We start from the raw sequence: 24259 nt of genomic DNA, 5'->3' as shown, positions 1-24259 counted from the left end.
GTACAGCATACAGTGTATTATGCTATAATATGGAAACCTCCTGAGCCACCTAGCAAAAAATCATGGAAACGGGCTATCCTGTTAAAAAATCAAAGATGGGAAGACAGGATAATTTTTGTCTCTCATAATTAAGAAGTGAACTCTATTACAGAGGACTGCACAGTCAACCCTTCCTGATATGTCATACATATTTTTTTTTAATTTATTTTTATTTTTGGCTGCCTCGGGTCTTCGTTGCTGGGCTTTCTCTAGTTGCAGCGAGCGGGGGCTACTCTTCGTTGCGGTGCACAGGCTTCTCAATGTGGTGGCTTCTCTTATTGTGGAGCACGGGCTCTAGGCCCGCAGGCTCAGTAGTTGTGGTGCGCAGGCTCAGCAGTTGTTGCTCATACATATTTCTTAATGGCTTATAGAAAATCCCATGTAAATTAAAATTTGAAATATGTTGCTGCAGTAGAATGGAGGAAGCTAATAGAAGGTATCAAGAGAACAGAAGGAGGAAGTATAGGTTATTCACACCCTCACTTCCTTATCTCAAATATTATGCAAAAACAGTTTGTAAATACATTAGTTTGCTCATATTTTCCACACTTTAGAAATCAAACAACTTTTGAAGAACAGCATAGGTTAAAAGATGATTTCATTGCAAATTACTGGTAAAATAGTCTACTTAGCCCCACTAAAAACCTTTTGAAGAGTTTTTCTTGCCTCTGATCTGAAAAGTCAAGAAGGAAATCATAAATCAGTCAGCTGTCAGAAAGTAAAATAACAAATTGCAACTAGTAAGACAAAAGAAAGGAATCCCCCTATCTCATCATTTCTTTCCTTAATTGTAAACTGAATGCACTTTAAAACTTTAAAAACCCAGTCAAAGTAAACCACTGACTCCCGAGCCTACCAACTCTAAAAAAAAACTGCGGTTATGCACTCCAAGCCTCCCAAACACAATTGATGATGAGATCATTAAACCAACGAGTATATGCTGTATGCTAACTCACAGCTGAAAATGTTCATGGAGCAAAATATAAAGAATAGCTATCCCAGACAAACATTTTGCCTGGGAGCACATCAGGAAGCTCCAAGCTCCATCTCATTAAATATATGTATATATTTTGGCATCAGCAGTGTGGCCAACATCTAGGATTCTCCCTCAAAAAATTGGAAGAAAACATGTAATACATTCAAGAGCAAAGGCAAAACAAAAAGTATCTATTTAGGAAAAGAATTCCTTCATTCAATTAGAGTATAAGTTATTAAAAGGGGTAGTTATAAGTTTCTTCTGAGAGTTTTTGAACAGTTTATAAATACAAAAAGAACATTTCTTCAATAAATAAATGGCTCCTAAAGTCTTCACTGATGGCTTCCAGAATTCTCCATCACTACTGTCCAAGCCTGCTCCACTTCTCTGGGAGGCTTTAGCTGACAGTGGAATGGGATATTTTCTGTTATTAGGTGACTCTTCTTCTATCATGCAGACTTTCATCAATAAGTCTCTTCATAGTCCGAATCCTGGAGGGGAAAGAACAGTAGTTGTGGTGTGTATAAGAAGCACAATGCCACGGTCAGAATTCAGGCAAAGACCACACGTTAGGGTCCCCCAGATGGAACTTGGCTAGGGGAGACATCAACAGTGAAATGGCACTGACTCAACCCACCTAAATTCCCAAGAAGCATCACAGGACCTCATTATAATTGGTATCTATTGGGCTAATTTCTGCTTTGAAACCCTAAGGGTTCCCTTTTCCTTGGTGACTATTTTTTAAAACCTCAACACACGTGAAAACATGCCTGTCTGTAGCAAAATGTGCAAAACTGTAGCTAGGAGTTTAGGCTAGGAGCCAGTCTACCTCTGGGTTCCAATCCCAGCTCTACCCCTTGCTGGCTATGTGACCTTGAGTAAAGTTATTTAACTTCTTTAAACCTCAGTTTCCATCACTGTGCCTGGCAATTTGTAAGCACTCATTCATGATGAACTACTATCACTATTATTCTTATTCTTATCTTTATCGTTCAAACTTGTATTCATTATTTCTAAGCTCGAGTAGGCCATTAGTACTACCTGGCATACCCCATTTCTCTAGTCCACTCATTCTCCTATTCTCCTAGATGACTATTTTCATATCTTTCCCTCTTTCTCCAAACCTCCAACACCTTCAGCTCACTTCATTCTCAGCTGATGACCTTATTTTCTCCCATCATTGGGAACAGAGAAACAGTCAGTAGGGAACTTCCACAAGCTCCCATCATATTTACCCACCCACCTGCATCTGGGCCCACCTACTTGGCCTTCCTTACTCTTCGTATGGATACATTCTCGCTGCTTTTATCTAAGGCCAACATCTCCACTGGTGCACTAGATCCTGAAGTCACTCCAGCAATCCTCCCCCCTCTCCTGTAACATCAAATTTTCACTTTCTACTGGCTCTTTCCCATCAGCATACAAATGTACTGTAATTTCTCCCATTGTAAAAAGAAGAGCAACTCTTGACACACACCTCTCTCTACCTACTGCCCTATTTCTCTGCATCCCTCCACAGCAAAACTCCTTGAAAGTGTCATTTATACCCACTCTCACCAAAACATCTCTTTGTATTCTTTCTTGACCCTACCTCAGTCAGGCTTTCATCCCCACTATTCCACTGAAGCTGCTTTTGCCAAGGCCACCAATGACTTCCACATTACCAGATCATCCAGTAATCAAGTCTCAGTTCTCATTTTACTTGACCTGACTCAGGAACAATTGACACAGTTCATCACTTTCTTTTCCTTGAAACGCTTTCTTCATTTGGCTCCCAGGATACAGAGCTCTCCAGGTTTTCCTCCCACCTCACTGGACATTCCTTCTCAGCCTCCTTTGATAATTTCTCCTCATCTCCCCCATCTATAAACCTTGGAGAGCTCCAGGGTTCAGTCCTTTGAGTTCCTCTCTATCTACTCTCATTTCCCCGGTGGAAATATCTCTACCAGTCTCTATATACTAATAACTCCTAAATTTATATCTCCATTCTAGACCTCTCTTCTGAACTCCACACCCATGTAACCAACTGCTTACTCCACATCTCCACTTGAATGTTTAATAAGTATTTCAAATTTAACATATCCAAACTCAGCTCCCTTAAAGCTTGTTCCACCCACAGGCTTGCCATATTAGAAAATGGCAACTCTGTTCTACTAGTTGCTCAAGTCAAGAACCTTGGATTTATCCTTAACTCCTCTCATTCTTTCACACACACATGCAACTCGTCAAGAAGTCCTTCTGGCTTTACCTACAAACTATAACCAGAAAACAACTACTTCTCACCACCTCCACCACCACCACCTTGGTCCAAATCATCACCCTCTTCCCTTACTTGCATTATTGCTAAAGTCTCTTAATTGCACTCTGTTTCTGTCATGGTCCCTCACCACCTGTTTTCAACAGAGAAGCCAGAATTATCCTTTTAAAACATACATCGGTACAAAGTGTTCTCTTCTCAAAAACTTCCAGTGGATTCTGTTTCATTAAGAATAAAATTCTACAGCTTCCCTGGTGGCGCAACGGTTAAGAATCTGCCTGCCAAGGCAGGGGACACGGGTTCGAGCCCTGGTCCAGGAAGATCCCACATGCCGCGGAGCAACTAAGCCCATGTGCCACAACTACTGAGCCTGTGCTCTAGAGCTCGTGAGCCACAACTACTGAACCCGCATGCCACAACTACTGAAGCCCGCGTGCCTAGAGCTGTGCTCCACAACAAGAGAAGCCACCACAATGAGAAGCCTGCGTACCGCAACGAAGAGGAGAGCCCGCTCACCACAACCAGAGAAAGCCCATGCGCAGCAACAAAGACCCAACGCGGCCAAAAATAAAATAAAGTAAATTTATTTTAAAAAAAGAATAAAATTCTAGGTGATTACAATCACTATAATGTTCTATAAGATACGACATTATCTCTCTGAAGAAATACTATTCTTTGCCTTGCTCACTTCATTCCTGCCACACTGGCCTCTGTGCTGCTCCTAGAACATGCCAGTCATGGCCTCTCCCCAGAGACTTTGCACCAACCACTTCCTCTGCCTGGAATGTTCCTTCATGATAGCCATGTTGCTTGCTTCTACTTTTAGGTGTTTGTTCAAATATCATTTCAGTGAGGGTGTCCCCAACCATCCTATTTATTTATTTATTTATTTATTTAGGTCACACCTTGTGGCTTGCAGGATCTTAGTTTCCAGACCAGGGATTGAACCCGGGCTCCGACAGTGAAAGCACAGAGTCCTAACCACTGGACCTCCAGGGAACTCCCCCAACCATCCTATTTGGTATCATACCCCCTTATCCAGCCATTTCATCTCCCTTTCCTATCTTATTTTTTCTCTACAGCATTAAGCACAATCTGACATACAATATATTTTACTAATTTTTAAAAGATTTAGTTTGTTATTGTTTGTACCCCAATTTAAGAGAAGGTAACATTTCAACTGTGTCTCAGACAACGAGTTTTCCAGGAATGGAAAGAATGTAATTTCTTCTGAGGGCAGGGATTTTTGTCAGTTTTGTTCACTGTTGTTTCCTAAGTACCTAAAATCACAGCTGGGGCATGTCAGATACATGCTCGAAGAATAACTGTTGAACAAATCAATATCTGAAATGTGGACAATAATCTTATGAACATTAGCTTATTTAGTTTTTTATTTACTTTTTTAAATTTTTATTTTATATTGGAGTATAGTTGATTAACAATGTTGCGTTAGTTTCAGGTGTACAGCAAAGTGATTCTTTTTTCTTTGTTTTTTAATTTTTACTTTATATTGGAGTATAGTTGATTAATAATGTTGTATTAGTTTCAGGACATTAGCTTATTTTTTGTTATTAAAATATTCAAATCCCAAAGCGTTGGAATTAGATCCTATCCACCGGCACTATCAACCTTTCTCTCATCTTACCTATAATACTCAAGTACGTGAGAGAAAGAGAAAAAGGAACACTGTGGTGAGTAATTGGGCTGTGGTCATCCGGCCAAGTGCTGAATTTGGCAGTAAGTACAAAGAAGGCTCAAGTTTAAACCCTGACATGACAGGTATGCTTTGTATTAGATCATGAGTTGCTTTTGACCTGTTTCCAACAGTACCACATCAGAGAGTCTCTCTCCCTCCTAGGATCCTGGAACAGCACACAAGCCTACCAGCCACAGCAAGCACCCAAAGGGGGAGGGATGACAGTTTTCTGAAATGTAAATCAAAACTCAAGCCTTCCAACATGGGTATTTCTTATTGACAAACGCCATCAAGTCACCTAAAAGTTTATATCACTGTGGGGAAAACTGAGGCTCAGAAGAAAAGTTCAATTCAGGGTTTTAGGTTCAGCCAGTCCAGCCAGGTCTCCTAGTATGACCTCAGCAGCATAGGACACTCCTCTTTCAGGATGTTCCCTGTCAGTCAGCAGAGGCTGCCTACGCAATCCCCTTCCCTAACCTAAGGACACCACTCTCTGCCCGTAAGACAGAAAATAAAATAATGGTTAGAATTGGTGGGGGTCCCCTGAGACCAAAATGCTTTGGGGAAAGACCTTGGTTCATACTTTGCTTTAGACCTACCTGCATATCCTCCGCTGCCTCTGAGGGTGAAGGATTCCATTAATTAAGCAGGAAAATGAAGCATGAACAGTGAACAGAAGAAATGGCATGGACTTACCAGGCACTCGGCACAGCGGACACAAAGCTTGGCCATGCAGTCATCCTTCTCCTGGTCAGTGCTGCAGAAAGAAGACAAACCAAATGTGAACAATCACTATCCTCAGTATGGTAGAGCAGTTAAGAGGACAAGCGTTGAAGTCAGACAGGTCTGTTTTTAAATTTCAGTTCTGCCACTTGCTAGCAGGATGACTGGGAAAATTACTTAAGCTCCAGGAAGCTATATCCTCATCTACAAAATGCAGATATTACTACACTTAAAGGGTAATGGCTAGGAGTAAATGCAAAATAAGCACATGTAAAACAGGTACCACAGTGCTTGGCACATAGTAAGTGCTCAATAAATAGGAGCCAGTCACAATCGTTCACTTAGAAATGTACTGAGCACCAACCATGACAGAGGCATTGTGCTGGGCTGGGGATAAAGACATAAATAAAACATGGTCCCCTAAGCTCATTTTGTTAGAATACAATGTGGTAAATGTTTTCATAGAGTTAAGGTCAAACCGCTGTGGCAGCAAAAAGGAGGGAGTGATCAGTTTTCCCTGAAAGAGTCAGGGAAACTCTTGAGAAGCAGACATTTCATCAGGGTCTTGGAAGATAAGGAAGAGTTTTCCAGGCAAACAAGGGAAGGAGGGAGGGGATTCTAGGTAAGAGGAAAGCATGTTGAAAATTTTTAAAAAGGTCTAAATGAGTATAGTATGTTCGGAGAGGGAAACGGCTCACTGTAGTTGGAATGTGGAGCAAATGAGAAGAAATGGCAAGAAACAATGCGACTTAGGGTTAGATCATAAAGGATCTTGTTAGACCATGCTTCGAAATAGACGTTTTAGTATTTTTACCAAGAGTTCTTTGCCTTTTTGTGGGGCCACAGATTCCTTGTAAAGGGCACTCTTACTCCCATTAAATAAATGTGCACATGCACACACATGCACACACACGCACACACACACAGAAAGAAGATTTTAGACTCTCTCAAAGTAAGACTTCTCACCCCAGGTTAAGAGCCCCTGATACAGATAATGGAGAATCAACAGGGTTTTATGTAGACTTTTGTTACCTTTTTTTTTGGTGGATTTGTTCTTAGGGAAAATACTGGATCACACCTGCTCACTGGCAAATGCTTTTGATAACCAGAATCCAATTAGCCCCTTCCAAGCATCCGCTGACCGAGAGTAGTTCTCACTTATTTAAACTGTTTTTCTCTCCCTGGCTGTTCTAAAGCCTCTCTCACTGCTCAGGCACTTCTGTCAGGAGACATCAGCTCAGTGCCAAAACAAGGAAAAGGGGAAAATAACTGTCTTGTTGGAATTTCCTGTCCATTTTGAAGGAATGAGAGATTCGCTTCGGAATTTATATTTAGAACCACAGCACTACACAATCTCCTTTCAAAAAAAAAAAAGAGAGACTAGGACTATGCTATCAATCCCTCCATCTCTCTCTCCAAATTAACATCCACACATTTCCCTTTCAGCAGAACTAAATTCAGCCTGGAAGAAAGGAAGGCATGACGCAGAAGCCTGGGTACTGTCCACAGCCAGGTCTCTGAAGAGGGTTGACTGCTCAGGACTGCAGCTGGACTTACTCAGCTGAAACCTCAATAGATGACTTCTTAGAGCCAGACTTGCTCCTCTTCTTCAGCCCCGCAGACTTCCTCCCCATTCTCACCAGCAGCAGCACACCCACCACAGCTGAGGGAATGAAGACAAGAATGGAAAGAAGGGCCACGGAGGACAGCATCATGCCAAAACCTGGAGGAGGAAAAAGAGGTCAAAGAGAGGGACACGCAAAGTGCTTCCTTTAACATGAGATAGTCTTACATTTGCTCTTGTATTTCTTCTGGTTACAAAGGGCATAAATGCATGGTAGAAACAGTAGAAAATACACAAAAGGACAGAGAAGAATTAAAATTTACCCATAATCCCACTCCCTAGGATCAATATGTCAATATCTACCCGTTCAATCTTCTCTCTAGGAGTATGTGGGTATGAGTCTGAATATAGGGAGGAGAGTACATGTTCAGAAGTATTGATCATAGTTTACATACTATTTCTAGCCTCTTTTTCATATACTGTCTTATAAATATTTTCCATAAGTATTCCTTCCAGGTGTGATTTTTTTAATAGCTGCATAGTATTCTACCATATTAAATAATTTATTGAATCGATCTTCTATTGCTGGATATTCAAATTATTTCCAATCCTTTGAATCTATGAGTTATATAATGATGATCATCCTTGTATATAAATATTTAGCTCTATTTTTTAAAATAAATTTAAAAATGGAATTACTGGATCAAAGGGTATATAATTTTAAGGCATCTGATTTATGCTACCAAACTGTCTTCCAGAAAAACTATACCAGTTTCTACTTCTACCAGCAGTATGAATGTCCCTATGTCTTTGAAACCTATGAGTTGCCTTAAAAAAATAAAGAAAAAAAAAGAAAGAGGAAGGGGAGGGAGAGAGAGAGATATACAGAAAGATTTGAGAAATGACAAGGTATCTATAATGAACCATAGACACCTTGTCATTTCTGAATCTCTAAATCTTTGGTTCAAATTCAAATAAGTACTAGAATGACCACTCAACAGTCACCAGGGAATAGTGTAGAAAAAAAGGTCAACCCTTAACCCACTCTCCTCATGTTTCACACTAAAAGGAAACAGTTGCTCTTTGCAACATAAAAGAAATGTGCTGCCTCCATCTTTAGAGGAGGTACCCTTTCAAGACACAGGCAAGAACACAGTCTCATAACTGAGGGTATGAACACATTCGGGAAACCAGAATGACTTCTATTTCACACAGACAGCAACCCTCCATTTATTCAGGGGTTTGCCATACATTCCACAAGACCTCTGGTCACCTGAAATTAACATTTTAAAAGGGTAATGGAGAAACTATGACGATATTTGAAAAAATAAGTCAGTTTGAAAAATAAAGATAAAAAAACTCATCCTCAGACAATTCAAAATGGCAGAATGTCACAGTGACCAACCGGCTTACAAAGATAGGTAGTTTTGCTTCTCAGTGATCTCCCCACAAACCACCACAGTAGTCAGAGAGCACTCACTACAGAAGAAGGTTGGTGGCACTTAGCTTACCCCTTTCTGTGACTGTTAGCTCTGTCCCTGGAATATTATGGTACACATCCGGGGGATTCTTCACAGCACAGCTGAAGGTCCCATTGTCCTTTATGGTAGGGTTGATTATGCTTATGGACGCATCCCCATTGTACACATCTCCAACCCAGGAAATTCGATTCCGAAACGTGCCCACTGTGGTTGGGTACTGGAAAGACTGATAATGAAAAATCTAAGAAAGCAACACCATGAGAAAAAAGTTAATTTGGAAAATGCAATGAAAACGTAAAGCTAAGTAGGTCCAAAATAAAATACAAATGTGTAGTGGGTTTTCCCAGTTGGACAATTTTTTTTATGTTTTGTTCACTTCCATCCTATAGATTAAAAGACAGGCTAATAAAACTTGTCCAAAAAAAGGCCTGATGAAAGAATCCAGGGATCCTAATTCTTGAACCCCTTTTAAATTCTCCCCAAAGTCCTAAAGTAGGAGTCCTCAACCAGGGGCAGTTCTGCCCTCAAGACACTTGGTAATATCTGGAGATAATTTTGGTTGTCTCAACTGGGAGGAGTGCTACTGGCTTCTAGTGGGTAGAGGCCAGGGATATTGTGGAAAATCCTACAAAGCAGAGGACAGCCCCCACAAAAAAGAATGATCTGTATCAAAATGCCAGCAGTGCCAATGCTGAGAAACCCTATGCTAAAGTGGCATCTAATTCATATGGTACTTTATAGTGTGCACACGGAGCAGGCAGAAAGGGAAACAAGGACAAAAACAAGAAATTAAATGAGTTACTCGAAGGCACACAGCTAATAAGTGGGAAAGGGGAGATTTTTGTTTATTCTCAAAATCACCAGGAGGCTGTAACATAAGCCTCTCTCAAGTTATCTCTCTTGGCAATTAATAAAAACCTCAAGTCAGATGCATGTTTGGCATTCATTGAACATACATTGAATTAGAACAATGCTACTTCAGATTGGTAATTCTATATTTCACCACCAAAAACACCTAATTATATTTGGTGGTAGGCTGGGCAAGCACTACAATACAATATGATCTTTCTCTCTCTCTTATGCAAGATTCAAGCCTTTCCTAGTTCTTTTCTTACTTGGTACCTCCCCACTTAAGAACCCAGGCACTTACAAACACCAAATTGCCCAATTTTGAAAAGCAACTTCCCAGAGAAGATGCTGAATCACTTCTTGGTTCATTTGTTCATGCATTCATTCAACAAGTATTTACTGCACACCTACTATGTGCCCTTAGGCACTGTATTAAGCAAAATGATACCGTGGGAGCCAATCAGGCACAGTCCCTGCTCTCATGGAATTTACCATCTAGTGGGAAATACAGATATTAGTAAATAATAAAATGTGTAGAATGTTCCAAAGAGGGAGGTAAAGAATACCTATCTCTGATTATCAGCATCAGTATAAAAGGGTTTGAAACTCCTTATTGACAAAACAAAGCCTGCTGTGAATCTGCAAGATTAATCCGACCTGTGAGTTTCAAGTTAAAGTAGTGATACTCAAATCCTGCTAACTGATTAGTTTGACAGAATCCTGACTGAACACGTAACTGCAACATAGCGTTATGCAACTTTAAGGGTCCACTAATTCCAACTTGGATGAGTTTGCTGATTTCCCGACTAGCCTCACAGAGAACAGCGCCATAAGAGAACTGCTGTTTGCATTTAAGGTTTCTGCCCCAGGAAGATCCCCACTGTTTGTTCTGTCCTACTTTTGGCCAAGGAGGAAGAGCCATATGAAGCCAGCCATAGTTTCCTGACCACTCAAAATAAAGTGACCTATTTTAAGTCTAAAGAAAAAGGACCAGAAACTATCACAACATTGTTAATCAACTATGCTTCAATATAATTTTTTTTTAAGTTGAAAGAAAGAAAGGAAGGGCGGGAGGGAGGGCGGGAGGAAGGAAGGAAGGAAAGAAGGGAGAGAGGGAGGAAGGAAGGAAAGAAGGGAGGGAGGGAGAGAGGGAGGAAGGGAGAGCATCGCAGGTGGTGGGGCGGGGAATGGCGTGCTGTGCTGCGCAGGGCGGTTGGCACAAACTGCGGCGCCGAGGCCGGAGGAAAAACCTCGCCACCGTGACAGGTCCTTTCCCAAGCCCCTAGGGATAGCAGAAGACTTGGGGACCAGCAAGCAGCCCCAGGGCACGAGAAAGGCCTCTGCCACCTGTCCTGCGTCATCCTGCTCCACACCAGGCCCAGCCGCCCCTGCGCAGCAGCATCAAGTGGAGGAGGAGGAGGGGGAGGAGGGAGGCAGCAGGGGCCTGAGCCGCGCCCTCCACACCCGGGGGATGAAGACACTGCTGCCCGCTGCCGTGGACAGCCCGCGCCAGCCGCAGCCCCTGAGTCAGGCTCTCCCTCAGTTGCTGGGTTCGGTGTCAGAGACCTTGGAGCCTAGCAGGGCCAGGATGGGGGTGGAGAGTTACCTGCCCTGTCCCCTGCTGTCCTCCTACCACCGTCCCGGAGCGTCTGGTGAGGCCTCGGCGGGGAGTGGGACCCCCAGAGCCACAGCTACCTCCACCACAGCCAGCCCCCTGCGGGAGGGCTTCGGTGGGCAGGATGGCGGCGAGCTGCGGCCGCTGCAGGGTGACGGTGCTGCGGCATTGGTCACCAAGGGGTGCCAGCGACTGGCAGCCCAGGGCGCCCGGCCGAGGCCCCCAAACGGAAATGGGCAGAGGATGGTGGGGATGCCCCCGCCCCCAGCAAGCGGCCCTGGGCCGGGCAGGAGAACCGGGAGGTGAGGCAGAGTGGGAGGGCTGCAGCAGTGGCAGCGGTGAGGCCAGCGCTGGGCTGAGGGAGGAGGTGTTGCCCGCTGCACCTGAGCGTCTGGCCCTGGGCTATATTGTGCCCTGCATGCGGTACTATGGCATCTGCATCAAGGACAGCTTCCTGGGGGCGGCACTGGGTGGCCGAGTGCTGGCAGAGGTGGAGGCCCTGAAGCGGGGCGGGCGCCTGCGTGATGAGCCAGCAGGCTATCCTGCCACGCAGCATCCGTGGGGTGCAGATCGCCTGGGTGGAAGGCCATGAGCCAGGCTACCGAAGCATCAGTGCCCTCATGGCCCACGTGGATGCTGTAATCCGCCACTGTGCTGGGAGGCTGGGCAGCTACGTCATCAATGGGCGCACCAAGGCCATGTGGCGTGTTACCCAGGTAACGGGCTGGGGTACGTGAGACACGTTGACAATCCGTATGGCGATGGGTGCTGCATCACCTGCATCTATTACCTGAATCAGAACTGGGACGTCAAGGTGCATGGCGGCCTGCTGCAGATATTCCCTGAGGGCCGTCCTGTGGTAGCCAACATTGAGCCACTCTTTGACCGGCTGCTCATTTTCTGGTCTGATCGGCGGAACCCCCATGAGGTGAAACCAGCCCATGCCACCAGGTACGCCATCACTGTCTGGTATTTTGATGCCAAGGAGCGGGCAGCAGCCAAAGACAAGTATCAGCTAGCATCAGGACAGAAAGGTGTCCAAGCACCCGTATCACAGCCGACTACGCCCACCTAGTGTCTAGCCCCAGAGCTGCCTGGACAGACAGCTTGCCCTGACTTCGGGAGAGCCCTGGGCCCTGGTGCCACCAGTCTCGGTGCCTGCTCCTTCCCCGCCACTGCCGCTGCTCTGTCTTTGCCTCTGTTCTGCCTGGTGTGGAGGGCTCCATCCATCGCTGAGGACCAAGGAGGAGGAGAGACCTGGACTGCCCTGGGATGGGGGCTGGGGCTGTGACCTGGGCAGAGGCCAGTGTTGGGGACTACCATTACTGGAGCTGAGGGTCTGTGTCCTGCCCTGTCTGGTCACGCATGCCCCTCTCAGGTTTGGAGAGCTGGAAGCAGGCACTGCCACCTCCTACCAGAATGCAGGATTTGGGGTTGGGGTGACTCATGGCCTCTTGCTGGCAAAGGTTTGTGGGGGAGTATCCCCAAGCCCCCCACTCCTCCAGCCTGGAATGGGAAGTGACTTCCCAACCCCTTTGGCCATGGCACCTTTTGGACTAGGCTGCCGCTGCTTGGGCAGGATAAAAGGTGCTGGGAGGAGCATGGGTCTGCAAGTCCTGTCAGCCAAGAAATAAAAGTTTACCTCAGAAAAAAAAGAAAGAGAGAGAGAAAGGAAGGAAAAGAGAGAGAGAGAGAGAGAGAGAGAGAGAGAAGAAAGAAAAGAAAGAGAGAAAGAAAGAAAGAAAGAAAGAAAGAAAGAAAGAAAGAAAGAAAAAGAAAGAAAGAAAGAAAGAAAGAGAATGAGGGAAGGAGGGAGGGAAGGAGGAAGGAAGAAAGGAAGGAAGGGAGAAAAAGGGACCACAAATACAGCCTAGCTCACTGGAGCCACCTTCACTAGGACAACTGGAGCACCTACTGTAGTTACTGAGAGATGCTACTTGGCATTCCATAATGGTTCCTAAAACAAAATCCAAAGCTTGTACATTAAAATCAAAGAGAAAGTACTTCTAATGAAGGAAACAGGATAAACAAATCAAGGATACTTTCAAAAATACAATCTTACATGCCACTCTGATATTCACATTCTTGATAAAAAGTATCCTGACCTAGGATATTGCTGGAAGTGTACAGAAAAAGGGTTTCTTAATAGCACTGCATCTTCAATTAGACATCTGCAATGGGATTTGAGCCATAAATGTGTTTTATCTGTGTGATTAAAATATATTGCTTCTAATATTGCAAGACCATCTGTTGTCAACAGCATCTGTCATCAACATAAGGTGCCCTATAATTTCCTTCAAAGGAAGCTGTATAAATCAGTGCAGATGTTTATACACTGGGAGAAGATGCCAAGATAAATCTACAAGTACCGATATACAAACAGAAACACCCACTGAGACAACTTCACATGACAGGAAATGAGCAGCTTTGAGCAAAAGGATGTCTAAGACTGGGACCTATAGAATTTCTCTGTCCAACAGCCTGGAGGTACCCTTTTTAGTACAACAAATCTGAAACTCAAGCTATGAAGCCAAGCAAAAAGAAAGGAGAAACAAAACTAAACCACATTTCCTCTGAGTTTCTGACTTGTTTTCCTATAGCTTATTTGCAAGATTCTTACACAGAAGAAGAAAAAGCCCTATATGACCAGATGAATGTGATATAGGGTAGAAGCTCATCTCCTTCTATTTAATAGAAGCTCATCTTCTATTTTAAGATGAGAAGGCCTAAGGTGTACCTGTGACATAAAAGGATTCCAGAGCTGTTGACCACAGAAGGCTCAAAGAAATATCCTTAAAATTATACACTTACTGATTCTGTGCGACTGCTGCTTGGAGGTCGATATGTCCAGTCTATGGTGAGTTTGTCAGTGATAGATGAGGTTGACTTGAAGGTGCATTTCAACTTGATATTTTCTCCAACATAACCCCGGACATGGGCATCTGCTTTAATCTCCAGGGAAAGGACGATGTAAACACCTAATCAAAGCAAGCCCAAACATTTAAAATGTGTACACTGGGTGGAATATATAGACGTGAGTGAACAATATAGAAACCCTATTTTTTTTCTTTCTTTCTTTAATTTATTTTGGGCTGCATTGGGTCTTCGTTTTTGTGTGCAGGCTTTCTCTAGTTGCAGCGAGCAGGTGCACGGGCTTCTCACTGTGGTGGCTTCTCTTGTTGTGGAGCACAGGCTCTAGGCACGCGGGCTTCAGTAGTTGTGGCACGTGGGCTCAGTAGTTGTGGCTCGAGGGCTCTAGAGTGCAAGGGCTTCAGTAGTTGTGGCACATGGGCTTAGTTGCTCCACAGCATGTGGGATCTTCCCGGAGCAGGGCTCGAACCCATGTCCCCCTGCACTGGCAGGCGGATTCTTAATCATTGCGCCACCAGGGAAGCCCTAGAAACACTTTATCACTTTTAGGGCTCTCATCAGAAAGCTATAGCAATAAATATCTTCTCAGGCAGATCCAAAAGGATAAGGAGCAGATAGCTGCATTAATCGAGGGTGGTATTTTTGTCATTTTACAATATTAAATCATAGAATGAATGTTTGGGTAAAAATTTAAAACCTGGTCACATCAGCACTTTTTCCAAATACAGAGTTGTGGATAAATTAACTACAACCAAGCAGGTCAGCCCACAGAAGGCTAAAAGGCAACACCACCCACTCCCTTGACACACTTATACTCCAGGAATACGGCAGTTGCTGTGGTCTGAGGGATTTACCCCAAGTACAGCACGACTGTGACCTGAAGCTATCACTGCCTCAACCACCAGCAAAATAAGGGTAGAAAACAAGAATAGGAATTTTTTTTCAAAGAAAAAATAATTTTTATAAATCTACCCCAAGGTTCTATCTAGTTTTGTTTTGTTTTTCCCTTTCTTAAGGCTGGTTAATGAATCACTCATCCATTAAAAGTAAATCATGGGGAGGAAAAAGTTTATTAAATTTACAATTTAATGCATTTTAAAATGTAAAAATAAGATATCATTTTTAAACTCTTTAGAGACTTCCTCTTTCCAAAACCACCTCATATATCCAACTTTTTTTTAAATTTATTTATTTATTTTTGGCTGCATTGGGTCTTTGTTGCTGCACGTGGGCTTTCTCTAGTTGTGGCCAGTGGGGGCTACTCTTCGTTGTGGTGCACGGGCTTCTCATTGCGGTGGCTTCTCTTGTTGTGGAGCACAGGCTCTAGGCACGCGGGCTTCAGTAGTTGTAGCACGTGGGCTCAGTACTTGTGGCTCGCAGGCTCTAGAGCGCAGGCTCAGTAGTTGTGGCTTGCGGGCTTAGTTGCTCTGTGGCATGTGGGATCTTCCCAGACCAGGGATCGAACCCGTGTCCCCTGCATTGGCAGGCGGATTCTTAACCACTTTGCCACCAGGGAAGCCCCCTCGTATATCCAACTTTGACATCCCATCTCCCCCAAAAGAGTTGGCACTTTCTTCTGACCATTCCCTCTGCTTTCACAGAACAGTGGTAGAAATTTCTCTTCCATTAGGGAGCCATTTTTTAGGAAAGTAAGCCACCAGCACTTTGTTTTTCCTGCTTCCTTCTCCACTACAATGAGCCATGATTCATCTGGCAGGCCAAAGGCAAACAGAGCAGCAAGGTTTCAGAAGAGAGCAAACCCACACACCATCCTGGAAAACAGCAGTCCCTCTGGTTGAGAAAGGATGCAAATCCCAGCCCTATCACCTGCTGACGCTGTGGCCTTCGTAGGTTTACTTGATTTCTTCAGTTTCTCATCCTGGTAGGAATGATAATAATAACACTTACCTTAGAAGGTCACTGTGAAGAATAAATGAATTAAAACATGTACCACACTAAGAAGCCTACCTAACCCAGAGTAAGTGCTCAATGCACATTAGATAGCTTCCTCATCGTTACTGGCACCTCTTTACTTCTGTCCTTAGTCTCTCAAACTTTCCTATCAGAGACATACTTATGAATCATCATTTCCACTGCCTTTACCTCTGCTGCTTTGAATCATATTTCTTGCTCCTCTCTAGACAATCCAGTCTGTTCACATTCCTCTTAAAAGCAGGTGACCAAAAAAAAAAAAAAAAAAAAAAAGCAGGAGACCAAGACTGAGCTCACAACTCTACTGAGAATCTGACCATCCCAAAGATGAGGACTACCTCTGGTTCATCCAAGACATCCTCTCTGACTTTGCCATGCTAAACTTGTTATTCCTCCTATGCCTTTGCAAATGCTGTTCCTCTGCCTGGAAAGCCTTCATCCCTCAATCCCTACTCTCTCCTAAGCCCTCACTCCTGACCCACCTTACTCATGAAGCTCTAAAAAATGGAAGGCAGAAATGAATGGATAATCTTCACACTCCCCATACTCTTTATATATCCTTTATATATAAAGGATATATATCCTTTATATACTCTTTATATAACCTAAAACATAAGTATAGCAAAGACACTTTAAAGTTTAGATTTAGAATTAGACAGACCTGAACTTGAGTTCTAGCCCAGCTGCCTTCTGGCTGTGAGACCTTGATCATAGTTACCTAACCTGTTCAAGATTCAATTTCCTCACTTGGTAAGTGGGAATAATTAAAAGACCTACTTCATTGTGTCACTGTGAGGATCTAATAAGATTAAAGAAGGTAATACATAAAATGCTTAGCATAGTACCTGAAATTGAAACTTTCAATAAATGTTAACTATTATCATTAAAATGAACACCACAAACATTCAAAAACCTTCAGTAATCCTCTACTGGGCTATAACATAAAATCTAAATAGTGCCAATCTGGCCCCCAACTTCTGCTACTCTGCCCACCTACCCATCCCATCCCCTTCACTATGCCCAGAATGTCCTGCCATTTCCCAAATTTACTATGTCCTTCATGCCACTGTGACTTTCTTTGAATATGTCTTTATCTGGAAGTTTCTCCCCATCCCTACCAATCCTGCCACATCCCCAATACTCACGCCCTTCAAAACCCATCTCAAATATCACCCCCCTTGTGATGCCTTCCCAAATTCTCTGATGCAGTTTATTACTATTTTTTCAATTTTCACATAACATTTAGTACATAATGCTACTCGAGCACATACACCATTGCTTGCACTCAATTTGTAAAGACGATTTCCTCCATTAAATTAAAGGAAGTACCTTAAGAGCAAAAGTCAGAGGGAAGGGAGAAGGCAGAGAGAGACCAAGAGAAAGAGGTGGACAGGTCACCAAAAGTTCTCATGTAGGAACAAAGTGTGCTTCTTAGTCACCCACTCTCTTCCTATCCCCATTCTTACAGTATTTTCAACATTCTTAAATCCCCCAGACACCTGCCTTTCCATTGCACAGAATCAGGAAAAGCTCAGCCCTAGATGACCACTTCTAGACTATGGCTGGTGTGCGCTGAAGGAGAAAAGTCACACCACTGCACCGATAGTTACCATAAGAAATTCATCAGTTCCATCCACAGCTAAGTCCTTAATGAGGCATGATGACTCTTTAACCAGCCTTGGTCATCTCCTCTTTCTGACTCCTCAAACTCTGCCATTCTCTTTTATCCTCTGTGCAGCCTATAAACCCCTCCTTCTCAGAAGAAAATGTCTCTTTTCTTCAAGGAACTTGAAGCCATACAAACTGCTTAGTCACATATCTTCCTGCGTCTGCACCCATTCTTACCTCCAATCTGAAAGGATGTGGTGTCCCTTTTTCTACACAAGGTCAAGCCCTTCTTCTCTGCCTGGATCCCTCCCTTCCAAGCCTTGCTCCAGGAAGAAAGAAGAAAAAAAAAAAAACCCTCTCTACTATCTTCAACATTTGCCTTTCAAGAGAGGCCTTCTCCCCTCAGCCTCTAATACACAGAATTCTCTCCCATCTGTAAAAACAAATATATAACAATAAAACAAAACAATAACAAATTTTCCTTAACCCTGTAATCCTACTCATTACCGACTACTGCCCTCTCTACCCTAAGCCAAGTTTGTGAGAGTGTTTATATCTGACATCTCCCTTTCCTCCCTTCCCATCCACTTCTGGACCCCTACAGCACAATTTGGACTCTACTACCACTTCTAGTAAAAGGCATTATTGTCTTAAAACAGGAAAATCCAAGGGACAAAAACTCCAATAGGCAGTTTTCTCTCCTGATTTTACTGGATCCCTCTGCAGCAGTAACTGTTTGCTCCTTGACCTCTGTCTCAAGGCTTCCAGGATGATACACCCATTCATTCACTCATTCTTCAAACAAAGATTTATTGAGCGTCTGTTTTGTGCCACCCTCTAAGTTCAGGATTAAATGTGAGCAAAATACATACACTCCCTGTTTTGGAGCTTAAAATGCAGCAGAAGTTCAATACACTAATCAAACAATCATAAAGACAAATGTATAATTACAAACTCTGATAAGCACTGTGAAGAAAAGACAGAGTGGTTATGAGAACTGTACCAGTTATGATAGGGGAGCAGGGAGTGGTTAATGAAAGCTTGCCTGAAAAAAGTTACTTTTGAGTTGAGTTCTGAAGAAAGGATAACAAGGTGAGGAGAGGGGGAGCATTCCGGGCACAGGATACTGCGTATGCGAAGGTCCTGTGTCAGGAAGGAGCACAGTCAGTCAAGGAACTGAAAAAAAAGGCAGAATGGTAGCAACACAAAGAGCATGAGAGAGAAGACCGAGACATGGCTAGGAGGTAAGCAGAAACTAGATCAGGCAGGACCTTAGAGATTTGGGTCCTTATTCGAGTAATGGGAAGCCATGGAAAATACTAAGTATGGGACTGAGTGAGAAGGGGCATGAAGAAGTTTGCATTTTTAAAACCTCACTCTAGGGAAGACGATTAGGAGGCACTACGAGTATATATAAAGAGATTACTTAGGAAGCTACTACAATAGTCAAGTGAGAAATAAGGGAAGATTGAACTAAGTTGGTGGCAGTGGACACAGAGAGAACTAGGAAGACAACAGTACAAGGTAAAATCAGCAAGAACTGGTGTTAGATCATATGTGGAATGTTTGGGAAAGAGAGGCATTGAGGATGACTCCCATATTTCTGGCTTGGTGATACCATTCACTGACACAGGAAAGACTAGAAAAGTACCAGGCTTGGCAGGGAAGAACATGAGTTTGATTTTGGATAAGTTTAAGGTGCCTTTGAGATATCCAAGGGATAATGTCAAGGGGGCAGTTGGTTTTGGGCAGGGATGGGCAAACTATGGACCATGGGCCAAATCTAGCCCACAACATCTTTTTATAAGTAAAGTTTTATTAGAACACAGCCAACTTTATTCATTTACGTATTGTCTAGGGCTCCTTTTGTGCTACTCCAGCAAAGTTGAATACTTGCAGCAGAGATCATGTGGCCCACAAAGCCTAAAATATTATCTGGCCCTTTACAAAAGTTTGCCAACCCTGGTTTATAGCAAAAAAGAACTATGGATTAGAGTTATAAATCAGAATCTCATTAGTCTCCCTCCAACCAACTCTCCACACTGATTGTGTTACATACACACACACGCACACACTCGACATCTCTGCTAGTTTCTATCAAATCTTTCTAAGGCTCCTCCTTTCCTACCCATCCCTTAAACACTGGTGTTCCTCAGAGTTCCACCCTGAGCCCATAGTCCTTCTTTCAACATGTTCTCTTTGGACAATCCTACCCACTTGTATAGATTTCACAACCACTAACAGGCTAATGATTCCCCAAACTATGTTGCTAGCCATGACCTGCCTCTGAGTGTCCAAATATTACTGGATATACCCACTTGACTATCACCACCACAGGAACCCAAACTGAAGGTAGTGAACTCTTGCTTGTTACCAGCTCAATATCCATTCCCCTCATCTCCTTTCCTAACAATACCCAGATTTTCTTTAGATATCCACCCTTTCCTACATAGCCCATGAGCTTGGGGGTAGAGGCCTCTGTCAGGGTCCAGGCAGGAAACAGAAGGCAAAATCAGCTAAAACTTTGAAAAGCGTATGGGTCACTTTTCAAAGGGACTTTTTCTCAGCATCAAGGAAGCCAACAAAGGCACAAAGCCTTTATGCCTGAAGGGGCAAAGGGAGGAAATGGTGTTACTGAAGCCTGGTAAGAGGTGGATCTGTGGGCCATTTGACAGAAGCTGTAGCCACAGAGGAACATAGCCACTATCAACCATGGCACCATGACAGGGAGGGAGCAGGGAAGAAAAATGTCTTTCTCCTCCTGCTCTCCAATCTCCTGCCAATGCCTCCCACTGACCAAACCTAACTGGAACCCAGAGGACGGGAGCCTGGATGATGTGGTTTATAGGTCAGCTTTCCAGGGAGTAGGCAAAACAGAGAAGAGAAGTGAATGGATCTGGTGAGAGAGGAGCAAACCAAGAATAACGAGACCCTACTCCCAGCTCTGGAAGGTAACTCAGATTGGCCTAAACTAATCATTACATCCAGAGGTGTGCTGGTGAACAGCTAAAAATAGAAAACCCAAATATGTAGGTTTGACAATTTCTGTGGTACAAATACTCCCACCATGGCTAATTTCAAGCTATGAAGGTAAAAGTCTCTGAATGCTGAGTTAGGAAGACATGTGCATGATTGGCTCTTGAGAGCCAGTAGGAGGTAGCTCCAGCACACCATTCTCCTGACCACAGAGATATATTTGGGGTCAACACGGGATTTAAGTTAATCTAATAAAAGTAAGTTTCAGAAAATTTTCTTGGAAAGTTACCTCCATGCCTTGTTCATGCTCTTCTCTATGTCTGGAATTTTCCTCATTCCCTTTCTCTAACTAACTCTTATCCTTCTTTCAGATTTAACTTTGGAGACACCTCCAGGAAGTCTTCCCTGTATCCTCTTGGCAGATTAAGGGCACTTCCTCTGTGATGCCATGGTTTCTAGTGCATTTCTTTCTTAGTACTAGATTTTAAAATTATCTGCTGACTTGTCTGTCTTCTTCAATAGACCCTAAGCTCATTGAAATAGAACGTAGCACATTATGGATGCTCAGTAATATTTATTCAACTGAGCCAAACCAAGAGTTTCCTTTTATAAAACAAAAATTGTTATAAAATAAGCATAAAAATTACAAGTTCTGAGCAAATTTTGGTTACTGAATTACAGCAAGTATACCTTTAATCAAACTACCTACTAGCAGCTTCTTCCTTCTTAATATATATAAACTCCATATTCATGAACATAATTTTGCCACAAAGTTATCAATATGTAAAGTCACTTCACTGAAATCTAAACACTGGATAAGCAGGTCTTAAATATATAGTTACAGAAAAGTAACCATAACATCCATGGATGAACTAAACAAATCTACACTACTAATCTATACATCAGGATATTGGTTCCCCCTGGAGGAGAAGGAAGAATGCCTGAAAGGAGGCACAGGGAAAGTTTCTGGAATGCCAGTAACAATCTACATGCTGATTTGGGTGCTGGTTGCCCAGGGGTGTTCAGTTTCTGAAAATTCATTAAGCTGTACACTTATAAGCACTTTTCTCTGTTTTACTGAAATTAAAAGTATTCTAAAATCAATGGATATAAAATAATTTTCCTCTTCCACTCAAAAAGTAAAATAAGAAGAAAAAAATATCAATCCAATATTACATTCATTCAGAAACTTTCACCCTAGGCCTAATGTGCTAATGGATATTTATCTCTTCCCCAGAGGGAAAAAGCATTCTTGCCAGGTAAAAACAGCCAACTATAGAAATAATTATAATAATTTTAAAAAAATTTAATCTGGGAGGAAAACAAGAAAATCACATTTAACCATAAGTAATTTTATACATGGAAGAAATGGAAAAAATGACAAAAACTCCCAATTTTATATACCCAATTTTCCAAAATACAAATCTGTCAAACTGATTCATAAAATTGCACACTCAAGTGGAAAAGAGAAAAGTGTAAGAGCCCTAGGCTTGTTCATCTACTGGTTTTACATACTTAGACAACTGATATAGCAGGACCATACTTATAACTTAGGAAGAATTCAAACAAGCTAATAATTTAATGGGTCCTAAATATGAAGAGGAAAGGCAAATAAACTGGTATGAAACCAAAGTCTATTACCTAAGAGACTCAAAACAAAAGACCCCCTCAAAAATGGATGAACCTTGAAAACATGCTAAGTGAAAAAAGCTAGTCACAAAAGAACACATATTGTACAATTCCATTTCTATGAAATGTGCAGAATTGGCAAATCCACAGCAATAGAAAGTAAATTGGTGTTTGCCAGGGGCAGGGGGGAGGGAAGAATGAGGAGTGACTGTTAATGACTATGGAATTTCTTTGGGATGATGAAAATGTTCTAAAACTGATTGTCATAATAATTGCACAACTGTGAATATACTAAAAACTATTGAATGGTATGCCTTTTTTTTTGGCCGTGCCATGCTGTGCATCATGAGGGATCTTAGTTCTCCAACCAGGGATCGAAACCATGACCCCCTGCAGTGGAAGCAAGGAGTCCTAACCACTGGACCACCAGGGAATTCCCTGAATGGTACACTTTAAATGGGTAAATTGTTCGGCATGTGAACTATATCTCAATAAAGCTGGGGTTTTGGGGGGGTTTTTTTAGGCAAAAGATAAATGAACAAATACATACAGATCATAGACTCAACTTTTAACATTTGAATTATTTGGTTGCTGAACTGATGGACAGTTTTCAATGTGAAATGACATCAAGTTTGTGAAACCACCCACCATTTCTAGAATTTTTTTTCAGTAGGACAATATTTGAACATTTCTCTGTGTGTGTGAGAGAGACAGGCAGACAGACAGAGAGAGGAAACTAGGATGATTTGGAGTGACAGTAGTTCAGCCTAAACAGTATATTGGAAAAGAATTTAGGATTATTTGGAGTGACAGTAGGTCTGCCTAAATAGTATATTGCAAAATAATTTAGCTGAAAAACTGGACACCTGTTATGACACAGGCAGCTGGGAGGGATCAGGGAGTATGCTGGCAGCATAAATACTAGTCATCAAATAAACTAAAACTCCCTAGCCCTACCTGCTGAGACTTAGCACACCTGAAGCCTTTATATCAAAGATCCCCTTCAGAAATTCCCATTACCTACAGGGAAATTTTATGAAGTTAACAATACACTCCTATGCTAGCTCAACTAACATGATTTCCTGGGGAAGACACACACACACACACACACACACACACACACACACACACTCACACAAGTCCAGGGAATAATTGCACCCTAAATGAACTAATTAGGTTGACTGAAATTTATGCAACTAGAAAATTGCATGAAAGCAAAACTTACCCAAATTTTAAGATTATGTGATAGTGTGAATACTATACTTCTGATATTGGTTAATAGATTAAAATCTTAACAGAACTGATATTCCCTTCCTTGTATTAAAAAAAAAAACTTATTAAAATACCAGAGCAGCTTCTTTTCCTCAACACATGCATCTCTGTTACAATGAAATCAAAGCACATCCTTTCTGTGACTCATAAACGTTTTACTTCATAGGCCCTGACAATCACCTACAAAAAAAAAATTACCAACAGTCATCATTTTCTTTCCCAAAATTACTGGAACTACTGAAGCCTAGAACTGTCCTTTCCTAATCAGGATATACGGCCCACAAAACTACAGCCGAGTCAACCACTGATAACTCATAAGACAACACCGGATGCCCCCAAACTCAGTGCCCTCTGTGATTCTATGTAGCCGTGCCATCACCACAATACAACGCACAGTGATCGAGCTGCCAGGGGCTCAGGAAAGTACGGACAAGCTACCGATACCCCTCAGTGGGTGTTGATTACGAGAAGAGAACATCCTCCCCACGCCCTCCCGCTTCCTTCCTTCCCAGAAGCGCAGTAGGGTCTTTCCTGAGACCCCCCACCGGAACCGGAAAAGCGACCATCTTCCCTAAGCCCCCGGCCGGAAGTGCGACCGAGCCCGCCGCCGACTCACTCACCCTGGAAGAATAGGACGCCCAGCAGTGTGCACAGAGCACAGCCACGGCCTCCAGCCGCCCCGCTCTGCAGCATCCCGACAGCTCTCCAGAAGTTTGCACACCTTGTTTACGGCTCCCTGTAACCACACAGGTGACACCGGAAGTGACGCGA

At 42.9% G+C, this 24259-nt stretch overlaps 1 protein-coding gene and 1 pseudogene across 3 annotated transcripts; one reads left to right on the top strand and one right to left on the bottom strand.

Annotated features, from left to right (window-relative positions):
• Positions 1-1212: 1212 nt before the first annotated feature.
• Positions 1213-24237, bottom strand: MPZL3 (myelin protein zero like 3). Of its 2 annotated transcripts, none has more exons than XM_007456323.1 (6): positions 24109-24237; positions 14012-14178; positions 8767-8977; positions 7249-7414; positions 5665-5725; positions 1213-1506 (listed from the first exon to the last, which is right to left on the bottom strand). In XM_007456323.1, exons 1-6 carry the CDS (start codon positions 24179-24181, stop codon positions 1480-1482), a joined length of 705 nt encoding a protein of 234 aa, XP_007456385.1. In that variant the 5' UTR covers positions 24182-24237; the 3' UTR covers positions 1213-1479. The 2 variants fall into 2 exon arrangements, with proteins under 2 accessions (XP_007456385.1, XP_007456386.1); XM_007456324.1 differs by having other exon boundaries at positions 1384-1506; positions 14012-14142.
• On the top strand, positions 10773-12842 carry LOC103074054 (egl nine homolog 2 pseudogene; annotated as a pseudogene). Its single transcript, XR_457008.1, has 2 exons — positions 10773-10851; positions 10962-12842. The product of XR_457008.1 is annotated as an egl nine homolog 2 pseudogene (transcript).
• Positions 24238-24259: the final 22 nt, after the last annotated feature.

The sequence above is a fragment of the Lipotes vexillifer genome, unplaced genomic scaffold (genome assembly GCF_000442215.2).
Source record: "Lipotes vexillifer unplaced genomic scaffold, Lipotes_vexillifer_v1.1 scaffold753, whole genome shotgun sequence".
Classification (NCBI taxonomy): domain Eukaryota; kingdom Metazoa; phylum Chordata; class Mammalia; order Artiodactyla; family Lipotidae; genus Lipotes; species Lipotes vexillifer.
The sequence above is the reverse complement of the archived record's forward strand: the minus strand, read 5'-3'. Positions and strand labels throughout refer to the sequence as shown.

What these genes read in the sequence shown, in the direction of transcription:
- MPZL3 (XM_007456323.1), bottom strand. Translation starts at nt 24,181, where the DNA reads ATGCTGCAGAGCGGGGCGGCTGGAGGCCGTGGCTGTGCTCTGTGCACA. An exon ending in TCTATTGAGGTTTCAGCTGA is followed by an intron (nt 5,726 to 7,248) that starts GTAAGTCCAGCT and finishes TTCTTTCTGCAG; the next exon opens with CACTGACCAGGAGAAGGATG. An exon ending in TCCGCTGTGCCGAGTGCCTG is followed by an intron (nt 1,507 to 5,664) that starts GTAAGTCCATGC and finishes TTTCCCCTCCAG; the next exon opens with GATTCGGACTATGAAGAGAC.